This window comes from Herpailurus yagouaroundi, unplaced genomic scaffold (genome assembly GCF_014898765.1).
Source record: "Herpailurus yagouaroundi ecotype Mexico unplaced genomic scaffold, PumYag 203, whole genome shotgun sequence".
Lineage (NCBI taxonomy): Eukaryota > Metazoa > Chordata > Mammalia > Carnivora > Felidae > Herpailurus > Herpailurus yagouaroundi.
Genome location: NW_024412434.1, coordinates 21,624,192 through 21,645,520, shown reverse-complemented (window position 1 = coordinate 21,645,520; position 21,329 = coordinate 21,624,192). Strand labels below are relative to the sequence as shown.

General features: G+C 51.8%; 1 protein-coding gene across 9 annotated transcripts in view; it reads right to left on the bottom strand.

Moving 5' to 3' along the window:
* The window catches only part of FRMD4A (FERM domain containing 4A), a 611,772-nt gene that overhangs the window by 60,167 nt on the left and 530,276 nt on the right, over positions 1–21,329 (bottom strand). For all 9 annotated transcript variants that reach the window (XM_040451376.1, XM_040451380.1, XM_040451378.1 and 6 more), the window contains one exon: positions 4,418–4,494. In XM_040451376.1, the coding sequence (XP_040307310.1) occupies positions 4,418–4,494 (77 nt within the window). The remainder of the gene's footprint in view (positions 1–4,417; positions 4,495–21,329) is intronic.

The following is a 21,329-nucleotide window of genomic DNA, read 5'->3' as shown; positions in this document are numbered from 1 at the left end:
GAGCCACCCAGGAGCCCCTACTATTTGACTTTTGGGATTCCACATATTCATGAGATCACCCAGTTCTTTTCTTTCTGTGTCTGGCTTATTTCACTTGAACATAATGTCCTCCAGGTATATCCACATTGTTGCAAATGGCAGGGCTCCATTCTTTCCCGTGGCTGAATAATATTCCGTTGTATTTATACACACACCACAATTTCTGTATCCTTTCATCCCTCAATGAACACTTAGGTTATGTCCATATTTTGGCTATCACGAATAATGTTAATCTTTTGATTTACTGGCTCCTTAAGGTTCAGAATCCATTCAAGCTTCTGTCTTGTCTGGGATAAGATGGGTCATTCTAGGTCACTGGATGGTCCTTTTTGAGCTTCAGCTCTTGGCACTGGGCCAACACAAACTTCAGGAACAGGAAGAGCCTTTGACAATGTCCTTTAGTAAACAGCAGGCAATGCTGCCTATGGTGAAGGATAAGTCAATTCTGTTCTAATCACCACCACCACAGGCCACAGCCTGTGGGAAGTCCCGAAGGAGTCCAGACTTCTTACACTGCTCTAACTCCGTGTTCCTGGAGAGAGTGGTTATCAATCGCAAATTTATTCACAGGGCAGACAGGGTATACAGAATCAGGAGACGGAAGGTAGAATGGAGTCGAGCCAATCTTCTCCACTACTCCCCCTCCACACACGTTTACGTAGGAGATAGGGCCTATCTGTGTATGGAGTAGACAGAGGCAATTAGACTTTAAAAATAAAACACGAGGGGCACATGGATGGCTTAGTCGGTTAAGCGTCCAATTTGGGCTTAGGTCACGATCTCACGGTTCATGAGTTCGAGTCCCCCCACCAGGCTCTCTGCTGTCAACACAGAGCCAGTTTTGGATCCTCTGTCCCTCTCTCTCCCCGCCCCTCCCCTGCGCTCTCTCTCTCAAAATAAACACTAAAAAAAACCAAACCAAAACAAAACAAAAGTGGGAAACATGGGTCCCAAAGGAATTCACATCAATGGTGTAGGGAGGAAAAAAAAAAGGGTTATAGGATGCTTTCAGTGAAGTGTGTCCCTTAGGCAGATGGTTTGGCAAATGAAATCTGAGAACATGTGTTTGCATGCACGTGTGTGTGTGGGTGTGTGCAAGGCAAGGTGCTGGGGTGGGGCCTGGGGTTCCCCACGTGAACATAAGAAAAAAGCGTGTTCTCAAGTTTAAGGTGTCTAATTTGGAAGATTTTCCCTGCAAGACAATTTAGAGCTGCTCCCATCATGGAAAAGGAGCCGGTGACAGAGTGGGAAGGAATGCCCCACAGATCCCTGTAGAAATAAGAAGAAACCATGATGGGAACCTTCCACTTCGGCTTCTATGCCAATGGCTGCTCCTGGGACCCAGTACGATCCTTTCTCCCAGAAAAGCGGAGTTAGAAAGGACGAGGGACTGGAGGCATGTCTGAGTGCAAGCACGAGAGTCGCAGGGGCCAAATGCTCGTGTGTTTCAGGGAAGGCAGGGGAGGAAGGGTCCAGGAGGCTCGCCAGGTCTGGGAGGTGCTGTACAAACAGCGCATCAGACCCGGAGTTTTCTCCTGCTCCATTATTAACATATCTCTTCTCCGCATCTCTCCCTTCAGGCTCTTCCCACCACACTGACTTTTCTGTTTTGCCTAAACCTTAGAAACGGAATATATGCCAAGAACCAGAGAACCAATGTGGGTATCGAGCTGGGGGTGCGTGTCCGGGAGCACATGTCATGCATCCCCTTCTGTGGTCCACGCTGGGCCCATCGACTCAGGACACACCCTCTGCCTGGGGTGATTCCCGGTCCCTGTCTGGGTCCCACCCTCTTCACCACAGGATTCTTTTCCTTACTTGCCATCCCAACCCTTCACCTCTGGCTCCCTTCCTGGCTGTGACCGCCTCAATACAGAGTCCATCAGACTCCTGTTCCCTGCTCCAAATACCTGTGGCAACAGCAGCGGGCGAGGCATTTAAGATAAGGAGCACCCTGTGGGCCCTGGGAAGACCATTTGCTGTCCTAGGAGGCAGGAGGCGGCTGAGAGCCTTTGCTCTGCCATGAAACCCAGTAGCTAAAAACCCACGGCAATCCCCTAGGTTTGCACCGGTGTCCATCTGGAAAAGGGGTCCTTAAAGCTGCAGTCAGCTTGGGTTTCCACCTCTGACATCAGCGTAGACACCTCCCTGGCCACCCCCTCTCTGCCTGCCTCTAGGGTGGAGGACGGCTGTTTCTCTCCGGGACAGGTGATCACACTCCTGCTTCCAATGCCTCCCTTCACTCCTCTCTCTTAAGAACCTGAGAGGTTCAGCTCAGAACCTCTCCTGACCAGGCTGGCTTCGCCACTCTCAGTATTTAGGGCCTGTGCCATTCAGCACTCAATTGCCAGTATTTTGTATAGAGCGGAGTGGTAACGCCTGGGAGTCTTAGAGCCAGGCTCCCCGGGTTCAAGTCATTCCTCCACCACTTACCGGCTTTTTGTAACCTAGGCCAGGTTATTTTGTTTCTTTTGTGCCTCAGTTTACCACAGGTACAACAGGAAACTAGCAATACCCATTTCCTGGGTTTACGGCGAAGACACTACGAGATATTATGTCCAAGTCTTTAGAACAGTGCCTGCCCATAAACAAGAAATACCCAGTTCTCTTGCCTTTCTCCCCAGCCGTGCTAACCTTTCTGGACACTGCCTCAGGGCCAAGGACCTCTTTCTGTAGCCCAGAATGTCTGAAACAGGCTAAAAGCCCATGATAATTATGTGTGAGGTTTGGACCCTTTGCTTTATCTTGGGCCTTAGGAAAGGGAGGGATATTTATTTAGTATTGTATCACGGACAGGGTGACAAACAGGGAAAACACACATGCACAGATGTGTCTGAGGTGCGTGAGTTAGCAAAATTCCCAACAACAGAGGACAGGCATGGACAGTGTGCACAGCCCCTTAGATGACCCAGTCCCTAGTTTTCGTCCTGTCGGACAGCCCCTCTCTGCATGGGACCCATTGTGGCAACATTCGGTTCACTCTTTTCAGACGCAGAAGGGTGAGGGGGGAGAGAACCTAAGACTGGTCTGATACAGTTCACCGGAAAAGCAGCAGCGAGTTCCTTCTTGGGGGGAGGCCTGTTCTCAGCGTCTGTCCCTCCCCCACGTGGCCTGCTCGGCAGAGGCAGGGTCCGGGGGACATTTCGCATCACCTGACTGTGCAGACTGGCTAAGATGTTCTCCATCTGCTGGTCTTGTGGAGAAGGTGGGGGCATGGGCTGAGCTGCTTCCCTCCAAGGGAGTGGCTGCTTCAGGCAGATTACACGGTGGGGCGGAGAGGCATGTTCCCCCTGCTGGGTTATCGCTGGTGGCAGAGGCTGAGACACAGCACAAGCTCAGCCCTCTGACTTAGGTGTGGGGGGGGGGGTGGCAGCGTCTCGTTCTGAGAACTGTCTGGGCGCAAAGTGGCCTGTTTTGGGTGCTCAGAAGCCATGTGCGAGTGGAGCCGGGGCCAACCCTCTTCGGCTGGCCAAGGCTGGGGTAGCTATCGCTGGTGCCCAAAAGCCCAGTTTGCACCTTTACAGAGTCTGACCTTTCCACCGTCTTCCTGGAGACCCCTTCTTGTAAACCCATCTTGGGACCTATTAAAAGCAATTTATCCTTGGGTGTCAGGCCTGTTTTGGGGGAATTCTGGGCTGCCTCGAAGTCCAGCACTGCCAGCAGACAAAGAGAGGAAGAGCGGCCGGTACGTGCTGCCCGAGAACCTTCCACGCAGGGGCTTGCTGCATTCCAAACGGGGACCCTATTGTTTGGCATCTGACTTTGAGAGCACTGATTTTTCTCCACTGTGTCCCTGGGACACAACGTGGGGTGGGGAGAAACAGAACTGTGTTTCTTTCACATCCACCCACCACACTGACACCCTGAAACCACAGCTCGTGGAGTCAGTTAACACAGCTCCCTTGGGTACAAATCCCTTTTGGTGCTATCTTCCCAGAAACACTCTCAGAAGCTCTGAACGAACCATCCATCCCCTCTTCCTTCGGCAAGACCTCTCTAGAAGGACCCAGCCCAATGCCCCGTGTAATGTGGTGCGTGTTACCGAGTGTCACCCACCTTCCCTAAAACTCCCCGGCACGAGCAGGGACAACTCCACACGTATGCACACCGCACACGTGCAGCCAGGTGCCACGACCACCCAACTGCCAATTTCTCTCACGCGTGCGCACGCACACCCAACGCACACTCGAATCCACCGCATCCATCAACACGTTGAGCACAAAACAAAGCTTCACTGTCAGCTGTGACGATTCTCCCCGCGGTCAACCGTCCCCTCCCCCCCTCCCCCAAATGAACAATGACAGCACAAAAATCGTCAGGTCAATAACACGCCGGGTGGACCACGCGCTCCCGGAAGGAAAGGACTCTTCTAGCTTACCTGCGGGGGTCATGAACTTCCACGGAAAACTTCTTTTCTCTGAAATACAGGTTTTCCAACTGCCTCCATTGGAAGATCTGGACAGAAAACAATGCGGTTTACGTTCAGAAGCGGTTGGCTCCGGGCGGGCGGTAGTCCTCTCTTTGCTGAACTTCTACAGCGGGCAGCTTCCTTATCAACGCTGAGACCACACAGTTTGCACCTCCTCCGTCTCTTGCTACACACCCCCGCACGCTCGCGCGCGCGCGCGCACGCGCGCACACACACACACACACACACACACACACACAGAGGCTGCTCTCCAAATTCAAAAGCGGTTAACGTGGGTGTGGATTTTCCTGCAGGTTTCTCAACAGGAACAAAACAAGTTCTTTTCAAGTTGTTCCCCTCTGCTTTGCCCTTTGTTGCGGGATCCACGACCCTTCCGGCGCCGCAGACTTTTCCCTCCACGGGGAGGGGGGCCGAGCGCGAGCGCTGGGAGGGAGGGCTGCGGAGGGAGAGCAGGGGAGCTCTCACAGGGGAGCGGGGGCCATCTGCGCGCGGCGCCGAGCTGAGCCCTCTCCCTCCAGTGCTGAAATGGGAAGGCGGTCAAATTCCCAGCCTCCCATCGGGACTCCACTTCCTGCCCACTAATGTGTAAGAGCTCGGACTCGCCCTGGTGAGTCGGCTCCGGGAAGCTTCTCTGCGAAGGGCGGGGGCCGCTGGAACCTTATTTCAGGGGTAGGCGACTCGACTCGAGATAAGGAGAAGAGCCTGTCAAGCCCCTGCTTCTTCCCGAGGCACAAAGAAACTCCAGAGTCCCGCTGCCGGCAGGAGGCTGCAGCCAGCGGCCCACGGCCATGGCCAAGGGAGAGGCCAAGTACAGTTAGGGCAGTTTTGAAAAGTGGGAGGGAGAGAGCGCCCGCCGCTGCCCTCAGGCCCTGGGGGGCACGACTCTGACTCCTTCCACCGGAGAGGAGGGGGCCCTGTTAACTAAGCAGCGGACTACATGGTCTGGGAGTAATTAGGGCAGCACTGTTCTGGAAGGCGTTCCTTTCATCAGGAGAAAAAGTGAACGGTGGACCGTGTCACAAGAGGTTAAAGTTACGTGCACACGCATTTATATTTACGTTATTGATGCTTACATTCGATGCCTCTACTGCAGCTGCTTCTATACAGTTAGAGGTTGAGTGGATTTTGCCCACAGAAGGGTAGATCAGGAATCCTGGGAGTGGCTGATTCCTCCCTGGGGTCGTCCCTTTGCCCAATGCATGGAGGCCTAGGTTTTTTAGGGTCTCACCCTCCACCTAGCGTCCTCTGAGTCTGAGCCGGGGCTCCTGATGCTCCCTGACCTGCTCACATTTTCTCCTCCTTAAAAATGTGACCGCAATTTCCCAGTGCTCCCTCAGCCCTGCCTCCCCAGACCCAGACATGCCAGCTAGTCAGGGCTTGGCCAAAGGACTCCACCCCTTTGTCAGACTGGGCTGGGGGGAAAAAAAAAAAAAAGGTTTCTAGAATGGCCGCATTCTTTTCTCTCCACGACCTGCACTGCCGAACTGTACCATTATTTTGTGTGCACAATAGGGAGGAGGGCCTCTCCTCTTACTACTCTTTGGTCCACAGCTCAAAGAACATTTCACTCTGAAGCCCAAGGAAAACCGTACTTCTTTTTCCTTTAGTGTCAGTTCAAGCGAGTAGAGAGACATTTCAAGGAAAGCAAGTGACCCAGAGCCCTACCTTGGCTCAGACGGCTTTGCGTGAGGTCACAGAGGAAAAGGCACCCGAGTAGAGCCCGCTATTCAAGTCACAGATCTGAGTCTCACTCTGCTATTGGATGCTCTGCTAACAAGCTCGGTGAAACACCTGAAGCTCCTCTCTGCCCACCCTCCCCCTGCCTTCCCGTTGTTCGACATTTATAGACATACCACCTGAACTTACCCAGAGGATTCAAAAGCACCAGAACTCACAGATCCCGGACACGGACCTCCTGATCTGGAGCTAGTACACAGGACAAAGTGGCCAGGCATACACGCCTGGGGTCTGAGTGCATCTGTATGCATACGGGGGCCCCTACGTCCAAGCCGTCTGACCCTACGCAAATGACAGCATTTCCTTTAGCCTCAGTCTCCCTGTCTGTAAAATGGCAATAATCCCCCTCTAAGGTAGAGACAACAGATCCTTGGCATGGTGTTGGCACAAAGTGCTCTGTGAACTTAGACCTTAGTGAGATTCCCTCAGTGCTCTTACTTCTCCCGACTCCTAGCAAGTAACAGAGAATAACCAAGATAATTTTTTCCTTAAATTTCCTAACTCCAGAGCTGACACGGGGGCGTCAGGAAATAAAATGTGGTTATTCACGTGCTGGAAATCTTTGAGGAAGTGTACAGAATTCTCCCCCCGTCCCCTTCTCTCATCCCTCTCCTCTGAAAACTGGGGCAGATGACAGAGGGCGGTTCGCTAAGGGGGACCCCCGACCCCTGCACTGCACCCACCTTGGCCACGGCTGGCTTCATGCGTGCGTGATACGCGCGCAGAAGGGCCCTGTGCTTGATGTGACATTCTGCTCGGTCTCACTAGATTTTGATCAAGGGGCCCTGCAGATCGTATCGCTGGTCCCAGTCTTGAGTCCTGGCTGGTGCTCGGGCCACAGGCTCTGTCCTGGACAGCCCTTGGGGGCAACGTGCCCACCGTGCATCGGACGGGCAGACCTCCAGGGGCTTTCTCCTCTTGGTCAAGAGAAAAGAAAGCAAACTTGGTGCTTTTGAACACCCTACCCAGCCCTTTCAGTGGAAGCCCCTTTCCACTGGGTGGCAAACCCCAGAGCCGATGCTTGGAGGCTCTGGTTCCCTCCTCGCTCCCACTCCTTGAGAAGCAGAAGGCAAACAGAGCCTCCCCAGAGAGGCTTCCAGACACTGCTGTTGCGGAGGGCCTTGCCTCTGTCCATGCTGCCAACTGGCCCAAACGTAACCCTCCGGGCTTGGATGGGGTCCCTCTGTCCCCCCGCTCCTGGCACTGACCCTGGTAACCTGGCCCCAGCATCTCTCTAGGATGCTGGACATTTGTAGACATCTCCTAACAGGGGGCAGAGCAGAAGTTTTCCCTCAGGTCGGCTCTAAGCAGAGAGTGTGTTTGCAAATGAAACTCTGGGAAGGGAGGGTGAGAGGGAGTTGAATGAATGCAGCTTTTTTTTTTAGGACCGAATCGCACTGGGACACTAGCAGGGTCCCGGGAACCAAAAAGGAGGTGCTCGTGTGGTAAGACAAGCCCGGACTTTTTCGTCTCAGGCACGGCACATGGGAAGGGTGGGGGCCAGGGTATGAGGGCAGCTAAACGTCTCCCCTGTGCATTCAGGCAGATGCTGGCCACTAGGGCCTGCATCGCTTGCTGTAAATGCACCGTCCCTTCAGGGAGGGCTGGGCGTTTCTGGCCCTAGGCCCCTGTGCCCCGCACTTCGAGGCCAGCCTGCTAAACCCTCTACGCTAAGGCTCCCCGAGTACCAGCAGCAAGCAGACAGAAGATGCTCGACCTTGCCTCCTCTTTGTCAACAGGGTGCACCGGACTCTGATGTGCTGGTTTTGGAGGCAGCCCCAGATCGTGTCACTTTCAGGAGAGCCTCTCTGGCTTGGTGCAGCCATCATAACCCAGCTACCAGTTACAGCTGTCGATGTGCTTTGCAAATCCACATACAAACACGTCACACACACGGGACGATCATTACGGCTTGGCTAGTTCCCTTAGGGTTTTGCAGGACTTCTACGGCCAATTAGGCCCAGGCAGCTAATTAAAAGCTAGCATGCTGGTTTATCAATAATCAAAGGATTTATAAATTAATACATATTAAATCAAGGCCTCTCTAAGGTACCTCATCTGGGCATCTTTCAAGTTCTACAAACATGCCTTCTTTGATCTTTTAGCATTCCCCAAGAAGAGTGCGCCCGAAACTTACTTCTTGGGGAAAGGGAGGCCCAGAGAAATTAGGGGAACTGCCTCAGGCCACACAGCAAGTCAGTGAGGGAACCAGAAACCCGAGTCAAGGGCACCTGGCCCATTACTCTGTGCTCCTTTCCACACGGACCCACCAATTAGCGGGAAGAGCTTTTACTCACTAATGGCTGGTTAACTTTATGAGAATTATTTTTACAAATAAGCAGCGACGTCACTGTAAGGAGAAAGTACAAAACCAAATCTTTCTAGTTCTACACAATGGCTTTTCGTTCCCTTTCTGCTGTAAACGATAACAAGTTTTACTTCTTTCTCCTCTTAGAGACCTGGATTCTTCTGGTTTTCTGTACAGCGATGCCTCAGTGCTTTGAGGCTTCCAAGTAAGGACTAACCAACGACAAGAAGCATGATTAAGAACAGCATCAATAGGGGCGCCTCGGTGGCGCAGTCGGTTAAGCGTCCGACTTCAGCCAGGTCACGATCTCGCGGTCCGTGAGTTCGAGCCCCGCGTCGGGCTCTGGGCTGATGGCTCGGAGCCTGGAGCCTGTTTCCGATTCTGTGTCTCCCTCTCTCTCTGCCCCTCCCCCGTTCATGCTCTGTCTCTCTCTGTCCCAAAAATAAATTAAAAAAAAAAAAAAAAAAGAACAGCATCAATAACGGGGCTTGTCCTGAAAACCAGAACTTAGAAAAACGGTCCAGAAGTGGTCGGAGACAGGATCTATCACCACGGCGGGGCAACGTGGCTGGTACTACATGTGGACTGGTCGATTTTGAGCCAGACGTGGGATTCCCAAGTGCCCATGGGTCCTCCATGTCTACTTTCTGGACCTCGCTATTGTAATGGGGGAAACAGGAGATGGGAAACATTAACGGAGAGCAAACACGAGTGGCTAATAAATAACTGTGTTTGAGCAAGAGGTTGCACTATACACACTTAATGAGCTGACCTGGGTAGCTGGATCCTATTAGCTGGTCTGAGGGATTCCCACATCCTGTGTATGGCTGAAGGTCAAGGCAGAAAAGGGCTAATGTCCACCCCCATGCCATGTTCCTTGTGAGTGGGGGAAGGTACGGTGGGGACCCGTGTTCACTGAGTGCCGGAACAGCACACGGGGTGGTGGGCAAGCTCTTGGAATGATGCGGAAATAAAGGCCGAACAGGAAGCTCGCTTTAGTGGCTCTGATTCTTGACGAGGACTTCAGGGAGCCTATCTTCCTCCTGTCCCTGAGGCTGAGTCACGAAGCCTCATCATGACCTCTGAGTAACTTCCTGCTGCTTCTGAGGGGCGGGGGGGTGGGTAATATACAGAATCCCAGCAGCCATCTGGTCCAGGCTCCTGCTTCCACAGACAGAGCAAACCCCGTGGAGAGAGATTAGGGAATTGGCAGAGGTTAAATAAGTAACTGATGTTGGGACCCATCCCGTGACTGGGCTGTCCTAGGGTCTTTCTAACCTACCACGAAGGCCTGACGATGAGCGAGAACAAACTGTTGCAAAGCCAATGGGTAAGGGAAGGACTGCTTCTTCAAAGGCCCCTGGCAACCTCAAGATCCTGTATGCTTTCCAAACACCAGCAAAGAGTGCTCTTATAAAAAGAATTAGACTCATAGCCAGGAATAATCTCCAAGCTCAGAATGAAACATACGAATTAGAAAACTCACTTCCTTGTTTCATTTCTGCAGTGTTCACCTTCTAGAAACAGGGCCGTCACTCCCAACTTCGTGGGTTGACACCATATGCCAGGATTTATTTTTTTTCTACCAGCAGTTGCATAAGCATTCAATATATTTTACTTGATGTTTAAAGAACAAAGAAGCAAGTCCCTGGGGCTGTAGGTCACATCTAATCCCTACCCCCTTTCCAATCTTTGAAACAGTGGGGTCTACTTTGTTTCGGTTCATCACTTTTAGGGGCAGGGACTCTCGCTTGGAAGTCAAGAGGCCTCGGTGATCATCTTGACTCTATATACCCCCCTGCATCTTAGGCTCCTTTTCCGTAAAAGGAGGCGTGTATGCGCACGCACGGGCATTCCTACATCCTTAGGCAGGTGTTGAAGGCCAGCACTGGAAATCCAAGGAGTGTCAGTCATCCTGCCCCTTGTTGGAGTTTAAAAATAAAATTGCTGGTCTTAAACACTTCCTACTTCTAGGAGACCATCCAGAATAATACTGATTAAAAGAATGGTTTTCAAAGCCACACGGTCCACCACTTACTGGTTGCACATTCCGCCAATGTAATTTCTTTGGGTCTTAGTTTTCTCATCTTTCAAATACTATGACTAACAAGCTTTTTTTTTTTCTCCCCATAGAGCTATTGTATTAGTAGATACAAAGTGCTTAAAATGGTGCCCAGCACAGGGCACTCAAAAAATAGCAGCTATCATGATGTTCTCTCCCCTCCACCATTTACACACCAGGACACCTATTAGCCCCAAGTACAGGTTACATAGTTTTTCAAAAAATATGGCTACTATGGTACCATGGGCATTCTTAACAGTGTTTTCTCTTACTTGGATTTTCCCCAGTGCAAGCTTAAGCCTAACCTGGGCTCTTGTTCATTGCATTTCAGTTGATGTTGGCTGTTCCCTTAGGGCTCCTTGGCTCCAATTATTAACCAGCCAATTCCCACCCAGATCCACTGCAATTCTGACCAGAGTCAGCGTTGACCGTTCACCTGCTACAATCTCTCATCTCCCAACATTAACCCTGGGGAAGAAAGCATCCTACTATAATACCGCTCAGTATTACACTGAATGGGCTATGCTGGGAAGCAAATCAGACCCCCCAAAATAGGCAAGCCACGTTCACAGATAATCAGCTTACCAAGTGAAGAGGAGTACGTTCTTTGTCACCTGCACCGAAGGAGGGCTCCCTGGCATCTATCTTCTCCCCAAAGGGCCACATACCCAGCCAGGAAAACAATGGCTAATTTTTCTCAGCAGCCAGACCTAATGGAATCAAGATGTTGCTCCGGCTGGCTGCCCACTCCTTGCTGTCAGACTACACAAGCTCTAAATTGATTTGGTTAATTCAGCGACAGATGCTCAGAGCACCAGGCCTTGACCCTTTAATGGATGACCTCTCTTTAACCCATCAGAAACCTCTTAGCTTCCTTTGGCTTCAGAATCATCACTTGGGCAAAAGAGATAGAGGGTCAAGAAGTACTTCACAGGCCCAGAGAAACAGGCCACTTTTACTCCCTCCCTCCCTCCCCCCACCCCCACTGGACTTCATTTCCTTTTATTGTTCTCCCTGGAGGGCATCTCTATTTTCTGGCGGGGACTTTGGTCTTTCTTACAGAAAGCTCTTACCACGAAGTATGGCAAATGTAGGAACTTTAAAGAGAAGCTGAAAGGGTCTTTCCCTTGTCCTTGACCTCCTGAGGTAAGCTCCTCCCTCCTCAGAGTGCCTCTGGGGAATGCACAAAGGTTAGTCCTGAATGGAGAAGCTGGCCAGGCCAGCTATCTGGGTCTAGCTTTGCCTTTTTCTTTTTCTTTTTTTAAAGTAGTGAACACCGTGGTCCAGTTTTGTGCAGCTCGACCTTGCGAGCTCCAGGCTTTCCTTTACAGAAACCTTCAAGGCTGAGGGTGGGGGTCGGACGGGAGGTTGGATTAAATAGGAGGTGGAGATTCAGGAGCACATCTGTCCCAGTGAGCCCAGGGTGATCTGTCGAAGTGCTGAATTGCCATACTGCATGCCCGAAACTAATACTCCATTGTGCTACCTGCAATTAAAATGCAAACTGAAAAAAAGTGAAACAACCTTCAAGGCCCCTCACACCTGCCATGACTTCCGTCCATGGGATGCTTCACAGAGGGAACTAATTGGAGACATTTGGCACATCTGGAGGGAAAATTAGGATGGGCCGTTTTCACCCAGAATGGCAAGGATTTCCCTCTTTGGACCGCTGTGAAGGGTTTTTGTTTGGATTACCTTGGAGAGCAGACTTTGGGGGAAAACCTGTATTTTTCATTTTGGGGGCGGGGAGGGGAAGGGTGGCAGTTATCCATCCTTTATGGCTGGTGGCTCTGTCCAGGGGCACAGCATCACCGTAACACCTCGTTTCTCTGGTGGAGGCCATCCGACTCCGAGGAAGACGAGGACAGGATGGTGAACAGGTTGGCAAGCAGCTCTCCATACAAAAAACAGGTATAGACTCCTCGCTAAAACCTGGTTTAATCAAGCTTAAAACAAAACAAAAAAACCTAACAGGACAATCCTCTACCGTAAAAAAAAAACAACAAAAGAAATTAGTAAGGGAGCAAGGGTTCCTTGGGAATAATTACTTAAGAGCAGCTTGTGTAGACTTTAAAACACCTAGTGCCTCAAGAATTGGCCGGTCCCCTGGGAGCAAGTCTCCTGTGGTTTCTGTGGGTGCCATGGGAGAGGCCGGCCGCCTGCTGCTAGGACCTCAGGTGTGAGCTCCGGGCGCTCCCGGCTCGAAGGGTCTTAGAGCTGCGGCCGATGGGCACCGGACCAGGGGGCTGGCAGCCTGCTTCTCACGCCAGGCTGCAGCAGAGAATATTTGTGGTCTTGCTGGCTGCCCTTGCAGGGGGGACGGCAGCCAGCAGAGGTGGGAGGCCGGGACTGCCCCACTTCAGGCTGTCTGCTGGGGGGTCCGGCCCCTCCCCTGGGCGGCCATCCCTGCAGCTGGGGCCCCGCTGGACTTTGGGGACCTCTCCCTCTGGATCTTCTTGCTGGAGAGGTTTTGTTTCCGTGCCACACAGTTCCTTCCCAGAAAGAAGGGGGAAGAGGATGTTTCCAGAAGGACTGGTCCTATTTACAACTCTGCTTTTCTACCCTCTTCCTTGGATTGGACAGGTCAGTTTGGACAACTGTAAATTTGGGGGAGTAAGGGTGGGGAGCAGAGGAGGAAACCCATACTTGGACTCAGCAGCCTGCTGTAATCCAGGCTTTCTTCCCAGAGCTCTCCCCACCTCCAGCCTGGGCTAGTTCCCCCGGACATCCACATACGTACTTCTGCCAAGGCAATGACCATCCTGTACTTCAACTGTTTTTTTTTTTTTTTTTTTCCCTTAAAGGTCCTCCCTTCCAGACTAGGAGCCTCCTGAAGTTACTTTCCTGGCACCTACAGCAATTCCCAGGGGGTACTAGGCACGCAACAATGATCTGCTGAGAAAAGAGCTTAGGAAGTAGGCACCATGGCAGCAAAGTTCAGAGAGGTTAAGTCACTTTCTTGAAGTCACACAGGTGATCAATGATGGGAGCTGGTATCTGAACGCTTATCCACCGCACAAAATTCAGTCAACGTCCACATCATGAAGAACCCCGGCGGGGGTTAACGAGTAAATCTCTCAGCTGCAAGGGATATGGCAACAGGGAAGTGGTAGGGCCAGCCCAAGAGCCACAGCCTTCTGGCAGCCATGGTCTGAACTAAACTCTATCCCACAGGGAACGGGGTTGGGGGCGGGGGGAGTCTACGGTCCTAAGCTGGAATTCTCCAGACCTGGAGGGACTCCCACAGCTCCTTCCACCTACAAAGGGCCTCAGCTGCCTTCAGGCTCTTCGGGAGGCTTCACGCGAGGCAGGGCTCACAGGGAGCCCCAGGGAGCCGGGGGTGAGGGCCTCGCCACGCGGTTCTTTCTGGCTGTGCCGGCATTGGGTATTCCACAGGCTCACAGTTTCAGGAAGGTGAGGTTAACCTGGGTTTCCCCTTAGAATCATGCTCGTTCACAAAGACAAAATCTCCCCGAGCTCCCTCATGTGTGCCTGGCTCAGCACAAACCACCTGGTAGGTTTCCCAAGACAAAAACACGGTGACTGGAGCCGACAAGCAGGGTTTCCCAGCCTAACGCTTCCTGCTTCGGAGAAAGAAAAGGTGTCCAGACTAGCCAGTGCTGTACCACGGCCCGCAGCACCCCAGCGACGGCACTCCTGATGTCCAGTGACTGTTAGCTTTGTGGCTCTTTTTGGTCCAAGAGACAAAATAAAAATAAAAATAAAAATAAATCAAGGGACAGTCCAGATGGAAAGAACTTTTTATGCTTTTCATCTTCCCAACAACAAACCTGCGCTGTGAAAAGCGCCGGGGCCTCCTGCCTCCCTTCCCCTTGCTTATAAAGGGCTCACTCTCACCGGAACGCTCAAACCCTTCCTTACAGGAGCGACGTACTTATCCTTGTGGCCACTGCACACGTCCACGTGGAGACAGCCTCACAACTGGTGGTGCCACACAAGCTAATATTCAGCTGTTTTTAGTCATGTCGCAACTACTTATGGGGCATCTACTGTGTGTCAGGCACTGTGCTAAGCAGCAGATCTAGGTACGTAGGTATATAAGAGAATCCATACATTTTTGTGGGGCGGGGGCAGGCAGGCAACTACCTAAGAAAACCATGCAGTTAGGAAGTCAAAGGAAAACAGGTTCCAAGGACAAACAGAAGATAGGACATGGGTTGCCACCGTCGATAAGGTGGTTGGGGAAAGCATCACTGAAGGGACAGCTGAGTCTTTTCGGGAGGAAACTGGGGGCAAAGCTATACGCCTTATGAGGGAATAGAGCAGATGCGAAGACCCACAGGCACCACTTGCGGGTGGGGGTTTGCTACATGAATGCAGGAAATGTTGAAGGAAGCCTCAGAAGACAATGGGATAGTCTTCAGCCAAAGAGGAACAAAGTCCCGATTCAGGCGACAACAGGAATGGCCTTGGCCAACCTTCTAAGTGGATGAAGCCAGACTCCAAGAACACAGATTCTAGGATTCTACTCACATGAAATGTCTGGAAGAGGCAAATCCAGAGACCGAAAGCAGGCTGAGGGTGCCCAGGGCTTGGGGGAAGAGATGGGCAGCCACCGAGAGCTCCCCGGGGGTTCGCCCGTGCTCCTGACTGGCAAATCTTCGCCTGGGTTAACCATGAATCACAAGACGCTCTTTAGTTACAACAAACTACTTGAAAGGAGCCACTGCTTGAAAGGAGCCAAGCATCCAGGATAAAAGCCCCCTCAACACACCCCCCCTAGTGGTGTTCCTTCACCCTATAAAGCATCCCTCACCCGTTGGAAGGTCCTCTGACCAGGCCCCTCCCCTCGGATCTGCTGTGTTGGCCTCTACGTATGATACCTGATCTCCCCTTGCCTGACAACTCTGGGTGGAGGCATCTCCGGGGGAATGTTCTCCTCCGCTGCTGGGTGACCTGTAGTCTTTCCCGGAGCGGGCTGGTGAGAAATCTGGTCAGTGATCTGTTTTTTTTATGGGTTTTCACACCCCACAGCTGCAAGCATAAAGTCAAGGCTGTACTTAAAGATCTACATGTGTGCACGCACGTAGGGCAATTCTCTCAGCTGGGGCCCCTAATGCCTATCACCGCGAAGGGCTGGGTTTTGGTTTCCAGGTGAACAAGAGGCCTGGAGAGACGGGCATCCACAGCCCCTTTGGCTCTTTGCCCTCCTAATAAAAGGCCCGAACAGGAACATTCAGCACAAGGAGGCTAAGTCTGCTGTCGTCTGGGGGGAGTCCATGGGCCACATTTGATGGCAGGAAATACTTCCTAGAACGATTACAGGAATTGGTGAGGAGACTCGTAAAGCCTCATGTAGCCGTCAGAAACACCTGCTGGTGATGCTGGAAAGAACTGGGTGGTTAAATGGTCCAGGATTTCACTGGCCAGGGCTCTCTGGAGTCTCCCCAACTTGGCTCAACACAAGTTTGTGATGAGCTGTGCTCTGTGGGCAGAACCGTGTACAGAATATGAAAGTGGAAACACTGGCTGAGACCAATGGGTAGTAAGCAGACCACCCAGGAATAGAGGCCAAAAAACGGGTAAAGAACAGACTCGACGGGCCAGCACACGCCTTGCTTTGCTGCGACAGACCTGGTCGGTCTGATGTCATGGTGTGACTGCTCACGAGGGCCATCTTCCACTGTCTGAAGCGTCCTGGTTTTGATACTAAAACCCCATGGTCACAGAAATACAAACACTCGATGATTCTACTTCCACGAAGTTCCCAGAGCTGTCCAACTCACAGAAACACGAAGTAGAACCCTGGGTCCCAGGGGCTGGGGGTGAGGCGGGAGCGTGTGCACGTGCAGGTGGTCGTTTAGAGGGGGGGACAGAGTTTCAGGCGTGAAAAAGTTCTGGAGATTGGCTGTACAACCATGTGGATATACTTAATACCAACAAACTGGACACGTACGAATGGTTCCGGTGGTAAACTCCATGTGTATTTTATCGCAGTTAAAACAATTAAAAAATTTTTAAGCCTCATAGTTGAGATAACCCCCAAACCCCTCACCCTCAATTGGGGTATAAAATGTCTGGCAAGGTGGAAACTGAGGGAGGATTTTAGGGGGAGAGAGAGGTGTTGTGAGCCTCCCCCCTACCTGGGGAGGGAAGTGGAGGGTGCCTGCAGCAAACTTACTGGAGACCGTGCTCACTAGGGTCGTCGGGAGAACTTGACGGGAGCCCCCTCAAGTTGGGGGGATCCCCAAACTGCTGACTGGCTCCTTCCTGCTCAAGAAATCAAAACGACGAGGAGCAGGATGGCCAGGTGAGCGGGAGAGGGGAGAAGATTTAACTTGAAGTCAGGTTTGGAGCTTTGGGTATTAGGACTCTAATTACTTCATAGAGTTAATTTTGCTATTCAATGTGACCATGAGACTTTGTATTTATTTATTTCTTGGGAGTGATCAGACAAGTTACAGGACTGTCCCGGTTTTTATCTAGGGAAGGAACCCATATTTATTTATTTATTTATTTATTTATTTATTATTTTTATTAAAAATTTTTTAATTATTTATTTTTAACAGAGAGAGAGAACGTGAGTTGGGGAGGGGCAGAAACATAGGGAGACACAGAATCTGAAGCAGGCTTCAGGCTCTGAGCTGTCAGCACAGAGCCCGACGCAGGGCTCACGCTCGTCAACTACGAGATCATGACCTGAACTGAAGTCGAATTGTTAACCGACTGAGCCAGCCAGGTGCCCCGGGAAGGACCCGTTTTTAGAAAACCGTGTGAGATAACAGAGATCAGCCTTTTGAGACCCAGGCGGTCAATGTTCTTGTTAGACTAGCAAAGTCTTGGGTTTGAAGCCAGGGAAACCAAATCTGTTCCCAAGTCACTACTGGATCATGGCTCCTTTTGGGGTGGGTGGGGTTACCGGATGTCCCTCTGCAGAGGTCTGGGGTCTGACAACAGTGTTTGGTTTTAATTTGCTTCTTCAAGCTGCATCCAAGGTCAGTGGGGCTCCCTGAATAATGGGAATCTGTGACTTATTTAGAAGCCAGTCAGCCTCAAGGGGACTCTGGCCTGTCTAGCTGGGCGTTTATTTGCGTGTTTTAAATACCTAATGGCTGTGTTTGACCCCTACTCTCCATGCCATCAACCTGGCGGTTGATATGGCCTCCCTTGGGCTGTCACACGTGCCCGCCCGCTTCAGGAGGACAAGAAGCCTGAGACCAGGCACTGCTGTGGGAAGTAACTGAGCCCTAGGAGAACTCACGCATCACAAAAGGGACGGACGTGTCTCGGAGGGAGAACAGCTCATCTCATCAGGTCCACCTCAGGCTCTGTCTAAACTGGACAACAGTCAAAGACAGCTAGGGGTTCACCTGCTTAGAAATGGGCACTTTCAGCGCCTCGGTAGCTCAGTCCGCTTAGCGTCCGACTTCGGCTCAGGTCATGATCTCACAGCTTGTTGGTTCAAGCCCTGCATTGGGCTCTGTGCTGACAGCTCAGAGCCTGGAGTCTGCTTCCGATTCTGTGTCTCCTTCTCGCTCTCTGCCCCTCCCCTGCTTGTGCTCTGTCTCTCTCTCTCTCTCAAAAATAAACATTAAAAAAATTTTTTTAGGGGCGCCCGGGTGGCTCAGTCCGCTGGGCGTCAGACTTTGGCTCAGGTCATGATCTCGCAGTTTGTGGGTTCAAGCCCCATGTCAGGCTCTGTGCTGCCAGCTCAGAGCCTGGAGCCTGCTTCCGTTTCTGTGTCTCCTCTGTCTGCCCCTCCCATGCTCATGTTCGGTGTCTCTCTCTCTCTCAAAAATAAATTAACATTAAAAAAAAAATTTTTTTTTTAAATGGACATTTTCTCCCTCTACCACTTTTGTGAGCAAATGTTCTCTGTCGTTTCTCCTTTTATTAGTTGCTCCTTTGGGGCTTTACAATGAGGGTGCCTCTTGTTTCACTCTCCTTAACTGTTTCTAGGTTGTCTCCACCTCAAGAGTCCTGATCGTCTGTATCAACTGCCTTGCTGCTGAGGCAACGTAGGCCCAGGGAAACGACTTGTGGTGCAGTGCTGGAATTAGGACTGAGGGGTCATGACCATGAGACCAGATATCTTACCACTACAGATAAGGGTAGGAGGTGGGCACAGGAACGTGGCACCAAAGGGTTAGGCCAGGCCTGGAGGCTAATCCCTGAAACCAGTACCCCAGGGCCCTTTGGGTGGGATCTTCAGGGCCAAGTGCACCCCCCTCCAAGAGGTGCCTCCAAGCAGATCACCCCAGGAGAGATTTGCACCTGCATCTCCTAAAGGAATAACTACATTGCTCTCCTTCTGCCTCTCTGCAGAGAATCTGCTCTCCCATGACAGCTTCTGTCTGAGGATTATCCACCTGGATGGCACAGTGCTTTTATCTTCTGCTCCCAGACCTCCTCTTCTTCAAAAGTGACAGTCTGACGGCAGCGTGAATATTGTGGGGACAGTTTTAACAAGAATGCCACAAGATACAGATTGGTGTCCTTGGCGTTTTGGGTAACTCAGGACGAGGTTCCAGAACGGCCTTCACGGCACTTGTGGGAACCGAAGGACCTTGGGTTCCCAGATCCTACGACCAAGAAAAAAAAAAATCCGTCCTCTTAACAAAGAGACACTGTTTTCTCTTCCCGGCAATTCTGGCTCTCCTGCTCAGCATAAAAGAGATGAACGATATTCGCTATGTCAAGGGCAACAGCGTTTTGAGACAGAAAATAAAACTCTGAGATGGAAACGTTCAAGATGGAGAAAATCAGACGAGGGTGCCTCGTTCCAAGTCTCCATCTCACGGACATAAAAAGAGAGGCACACGGCGAACGGGTGGCCACACAACTTCCCTGAAAATGCTGGGAGTGAGTGAATTAATAGCATCCACATTCTTTGTTGGTGGAGATTTTGAGATTTGCTGTGGACCACTGGCTTACAAAGATTTTTTTTTTTTTTTTTTTTGAAATAGAGCTGCCCCAGGGGGGAGTTTGACTTTAACTCTGACGAGACTATCTTCACAACTAACCACGAGGTAGAATCACAAAAAGTTCCCTGTGACCTGTCTGTGGAGCAGTAGTCTGCAAACCACGTGCGGCATCCGAACCTCTTGAGGGCTTGTGAAAACAACGCGAGCCCCAACCTCTGAGGGTCTGAGTCCCCACGTCCCCAGTGGAGACATGGAGTGTGCATTTTGATCATGTCCCCAGCTGATGTGGATGCTGCTGGTCCACGGCCACGCTCTGAGAACCATGCCGTAAAAGCTACAGGGCTGGGGTGCCTGGAGCTCAGTGGGTTAAGCGTCCAACTTCGGCTCAGGTCATGATCTCGCAGTTCATGAGTTCGAGCCCCGTGTCGGGCTCTGTGCTGACCGTGCAGAGCCTGCTCGGGATTCTGGCTCTCTCCTCTCTCTCTCCCCCTCTCCCGTTCATACACACTCTCTCTCAAAAATAAATATTAAAAAAAAAAAGGCACGGTGCCATACGGAGCAGCCTCTCTCTCTGGGACTGTAGAACCTACCCCCTCTCCCGGAATCGCCCTCCGCTGTGGGGAGCCACCTCGCCCAAGTCCAGGACCCCTTGTCTGTGGGTCACCTACATCTAGTGATTGGTGGATGCTGGGGCTTAGCCTCCGCCCCCGGTCCCCTGGTGAGGGCTCTGATGGCTCCTCCCCAAGCTACAGAGCTTCCTCCCACTGCCTCCTAGCTCAGCTCCCCTCTCTGCGTGCTTCTTCCCCTTCCCCACCGGCCTGAATCCTGGAAGTACTTCCTGCGGATTCTCCCCTGCTTCCCAGGGGTTTGATGTGCCACCTCCTACAGGGAACGTCGCCTCCTTGGAGAGACCACTCCTGACCATCCATTCCTTCACTCTTCCTGGCTCTGACTTCTTGTCTTCCTAGAACTGAATACTCTGATGCCGTATATTGTAGACGGACTTTACACCATCTCCTCACCGTCTTCCCCGCTGGGCTGTAAGCTCCGTGACAGCGAGGCCTCTTTGGTTCGCTGTGACAAGTGTAGGGCCCAGAGCAGTGCCGGGCCCACAAGAGGCACCTCTCAAAGGGGGACCATTTTGGGGGGAGGATTTCAGACTTCACACCCTCTACCGACGTTCTAAAGCGCGGTGCTTTCTGGTGACTGCAATTCTTGTACAGGAGGAGAGCCTGGGATTCCCATTCCAGACAGAGAATTCAGCCACACCCGGTAATGGTGCTTCGGGAACAGGACGTCTCGTACTGATGTTCTGGGAAGGGCACCTCAACTTTCTTGCACTGTAATTGCTGACCCGTGGCCGGCGTCTGTCACCCACAGCCCCTGCACCCTTCTGGGTCTGCATGGAGGGAGATCTGTGGACTGGAGGGGGGCAACCGGCGGGGGCCCTATGACCCAACAGCGTGAAAGAGCAAAGGCGGCAAAATGCTAAGAACGCTCAGTGCATCCAGTGGGGTTCTCCCCGCACCCCCCCCCTGCCCCGGGGGCGGTGCACAGGGCGTGGTTTCCGAGAGGGATCCTGACAGTGGAATGAGGGAGGTGCCCACCCAGGGCCTGCCAAGGCAGAGGGCTCAGCAGCCCGACAACGAGTCAAGTGCGTCCAAACAGAAGCGGAACAGTAAGTCGGCAGGGCACTTAATGGAGTGCTTAGTATTGAATAATTGAAGCCGGCCGACTCCGCTGGGACGCAGTTCATAGTTAATGGAATATTTCCTGTAAATATTATTTTCTCTTCCTGTCTCATCATCAAAAATCTTTACTAATCTGGGGAGGTGACAGTAATGCATCAATTCCCTGAGCTAAAGCCCC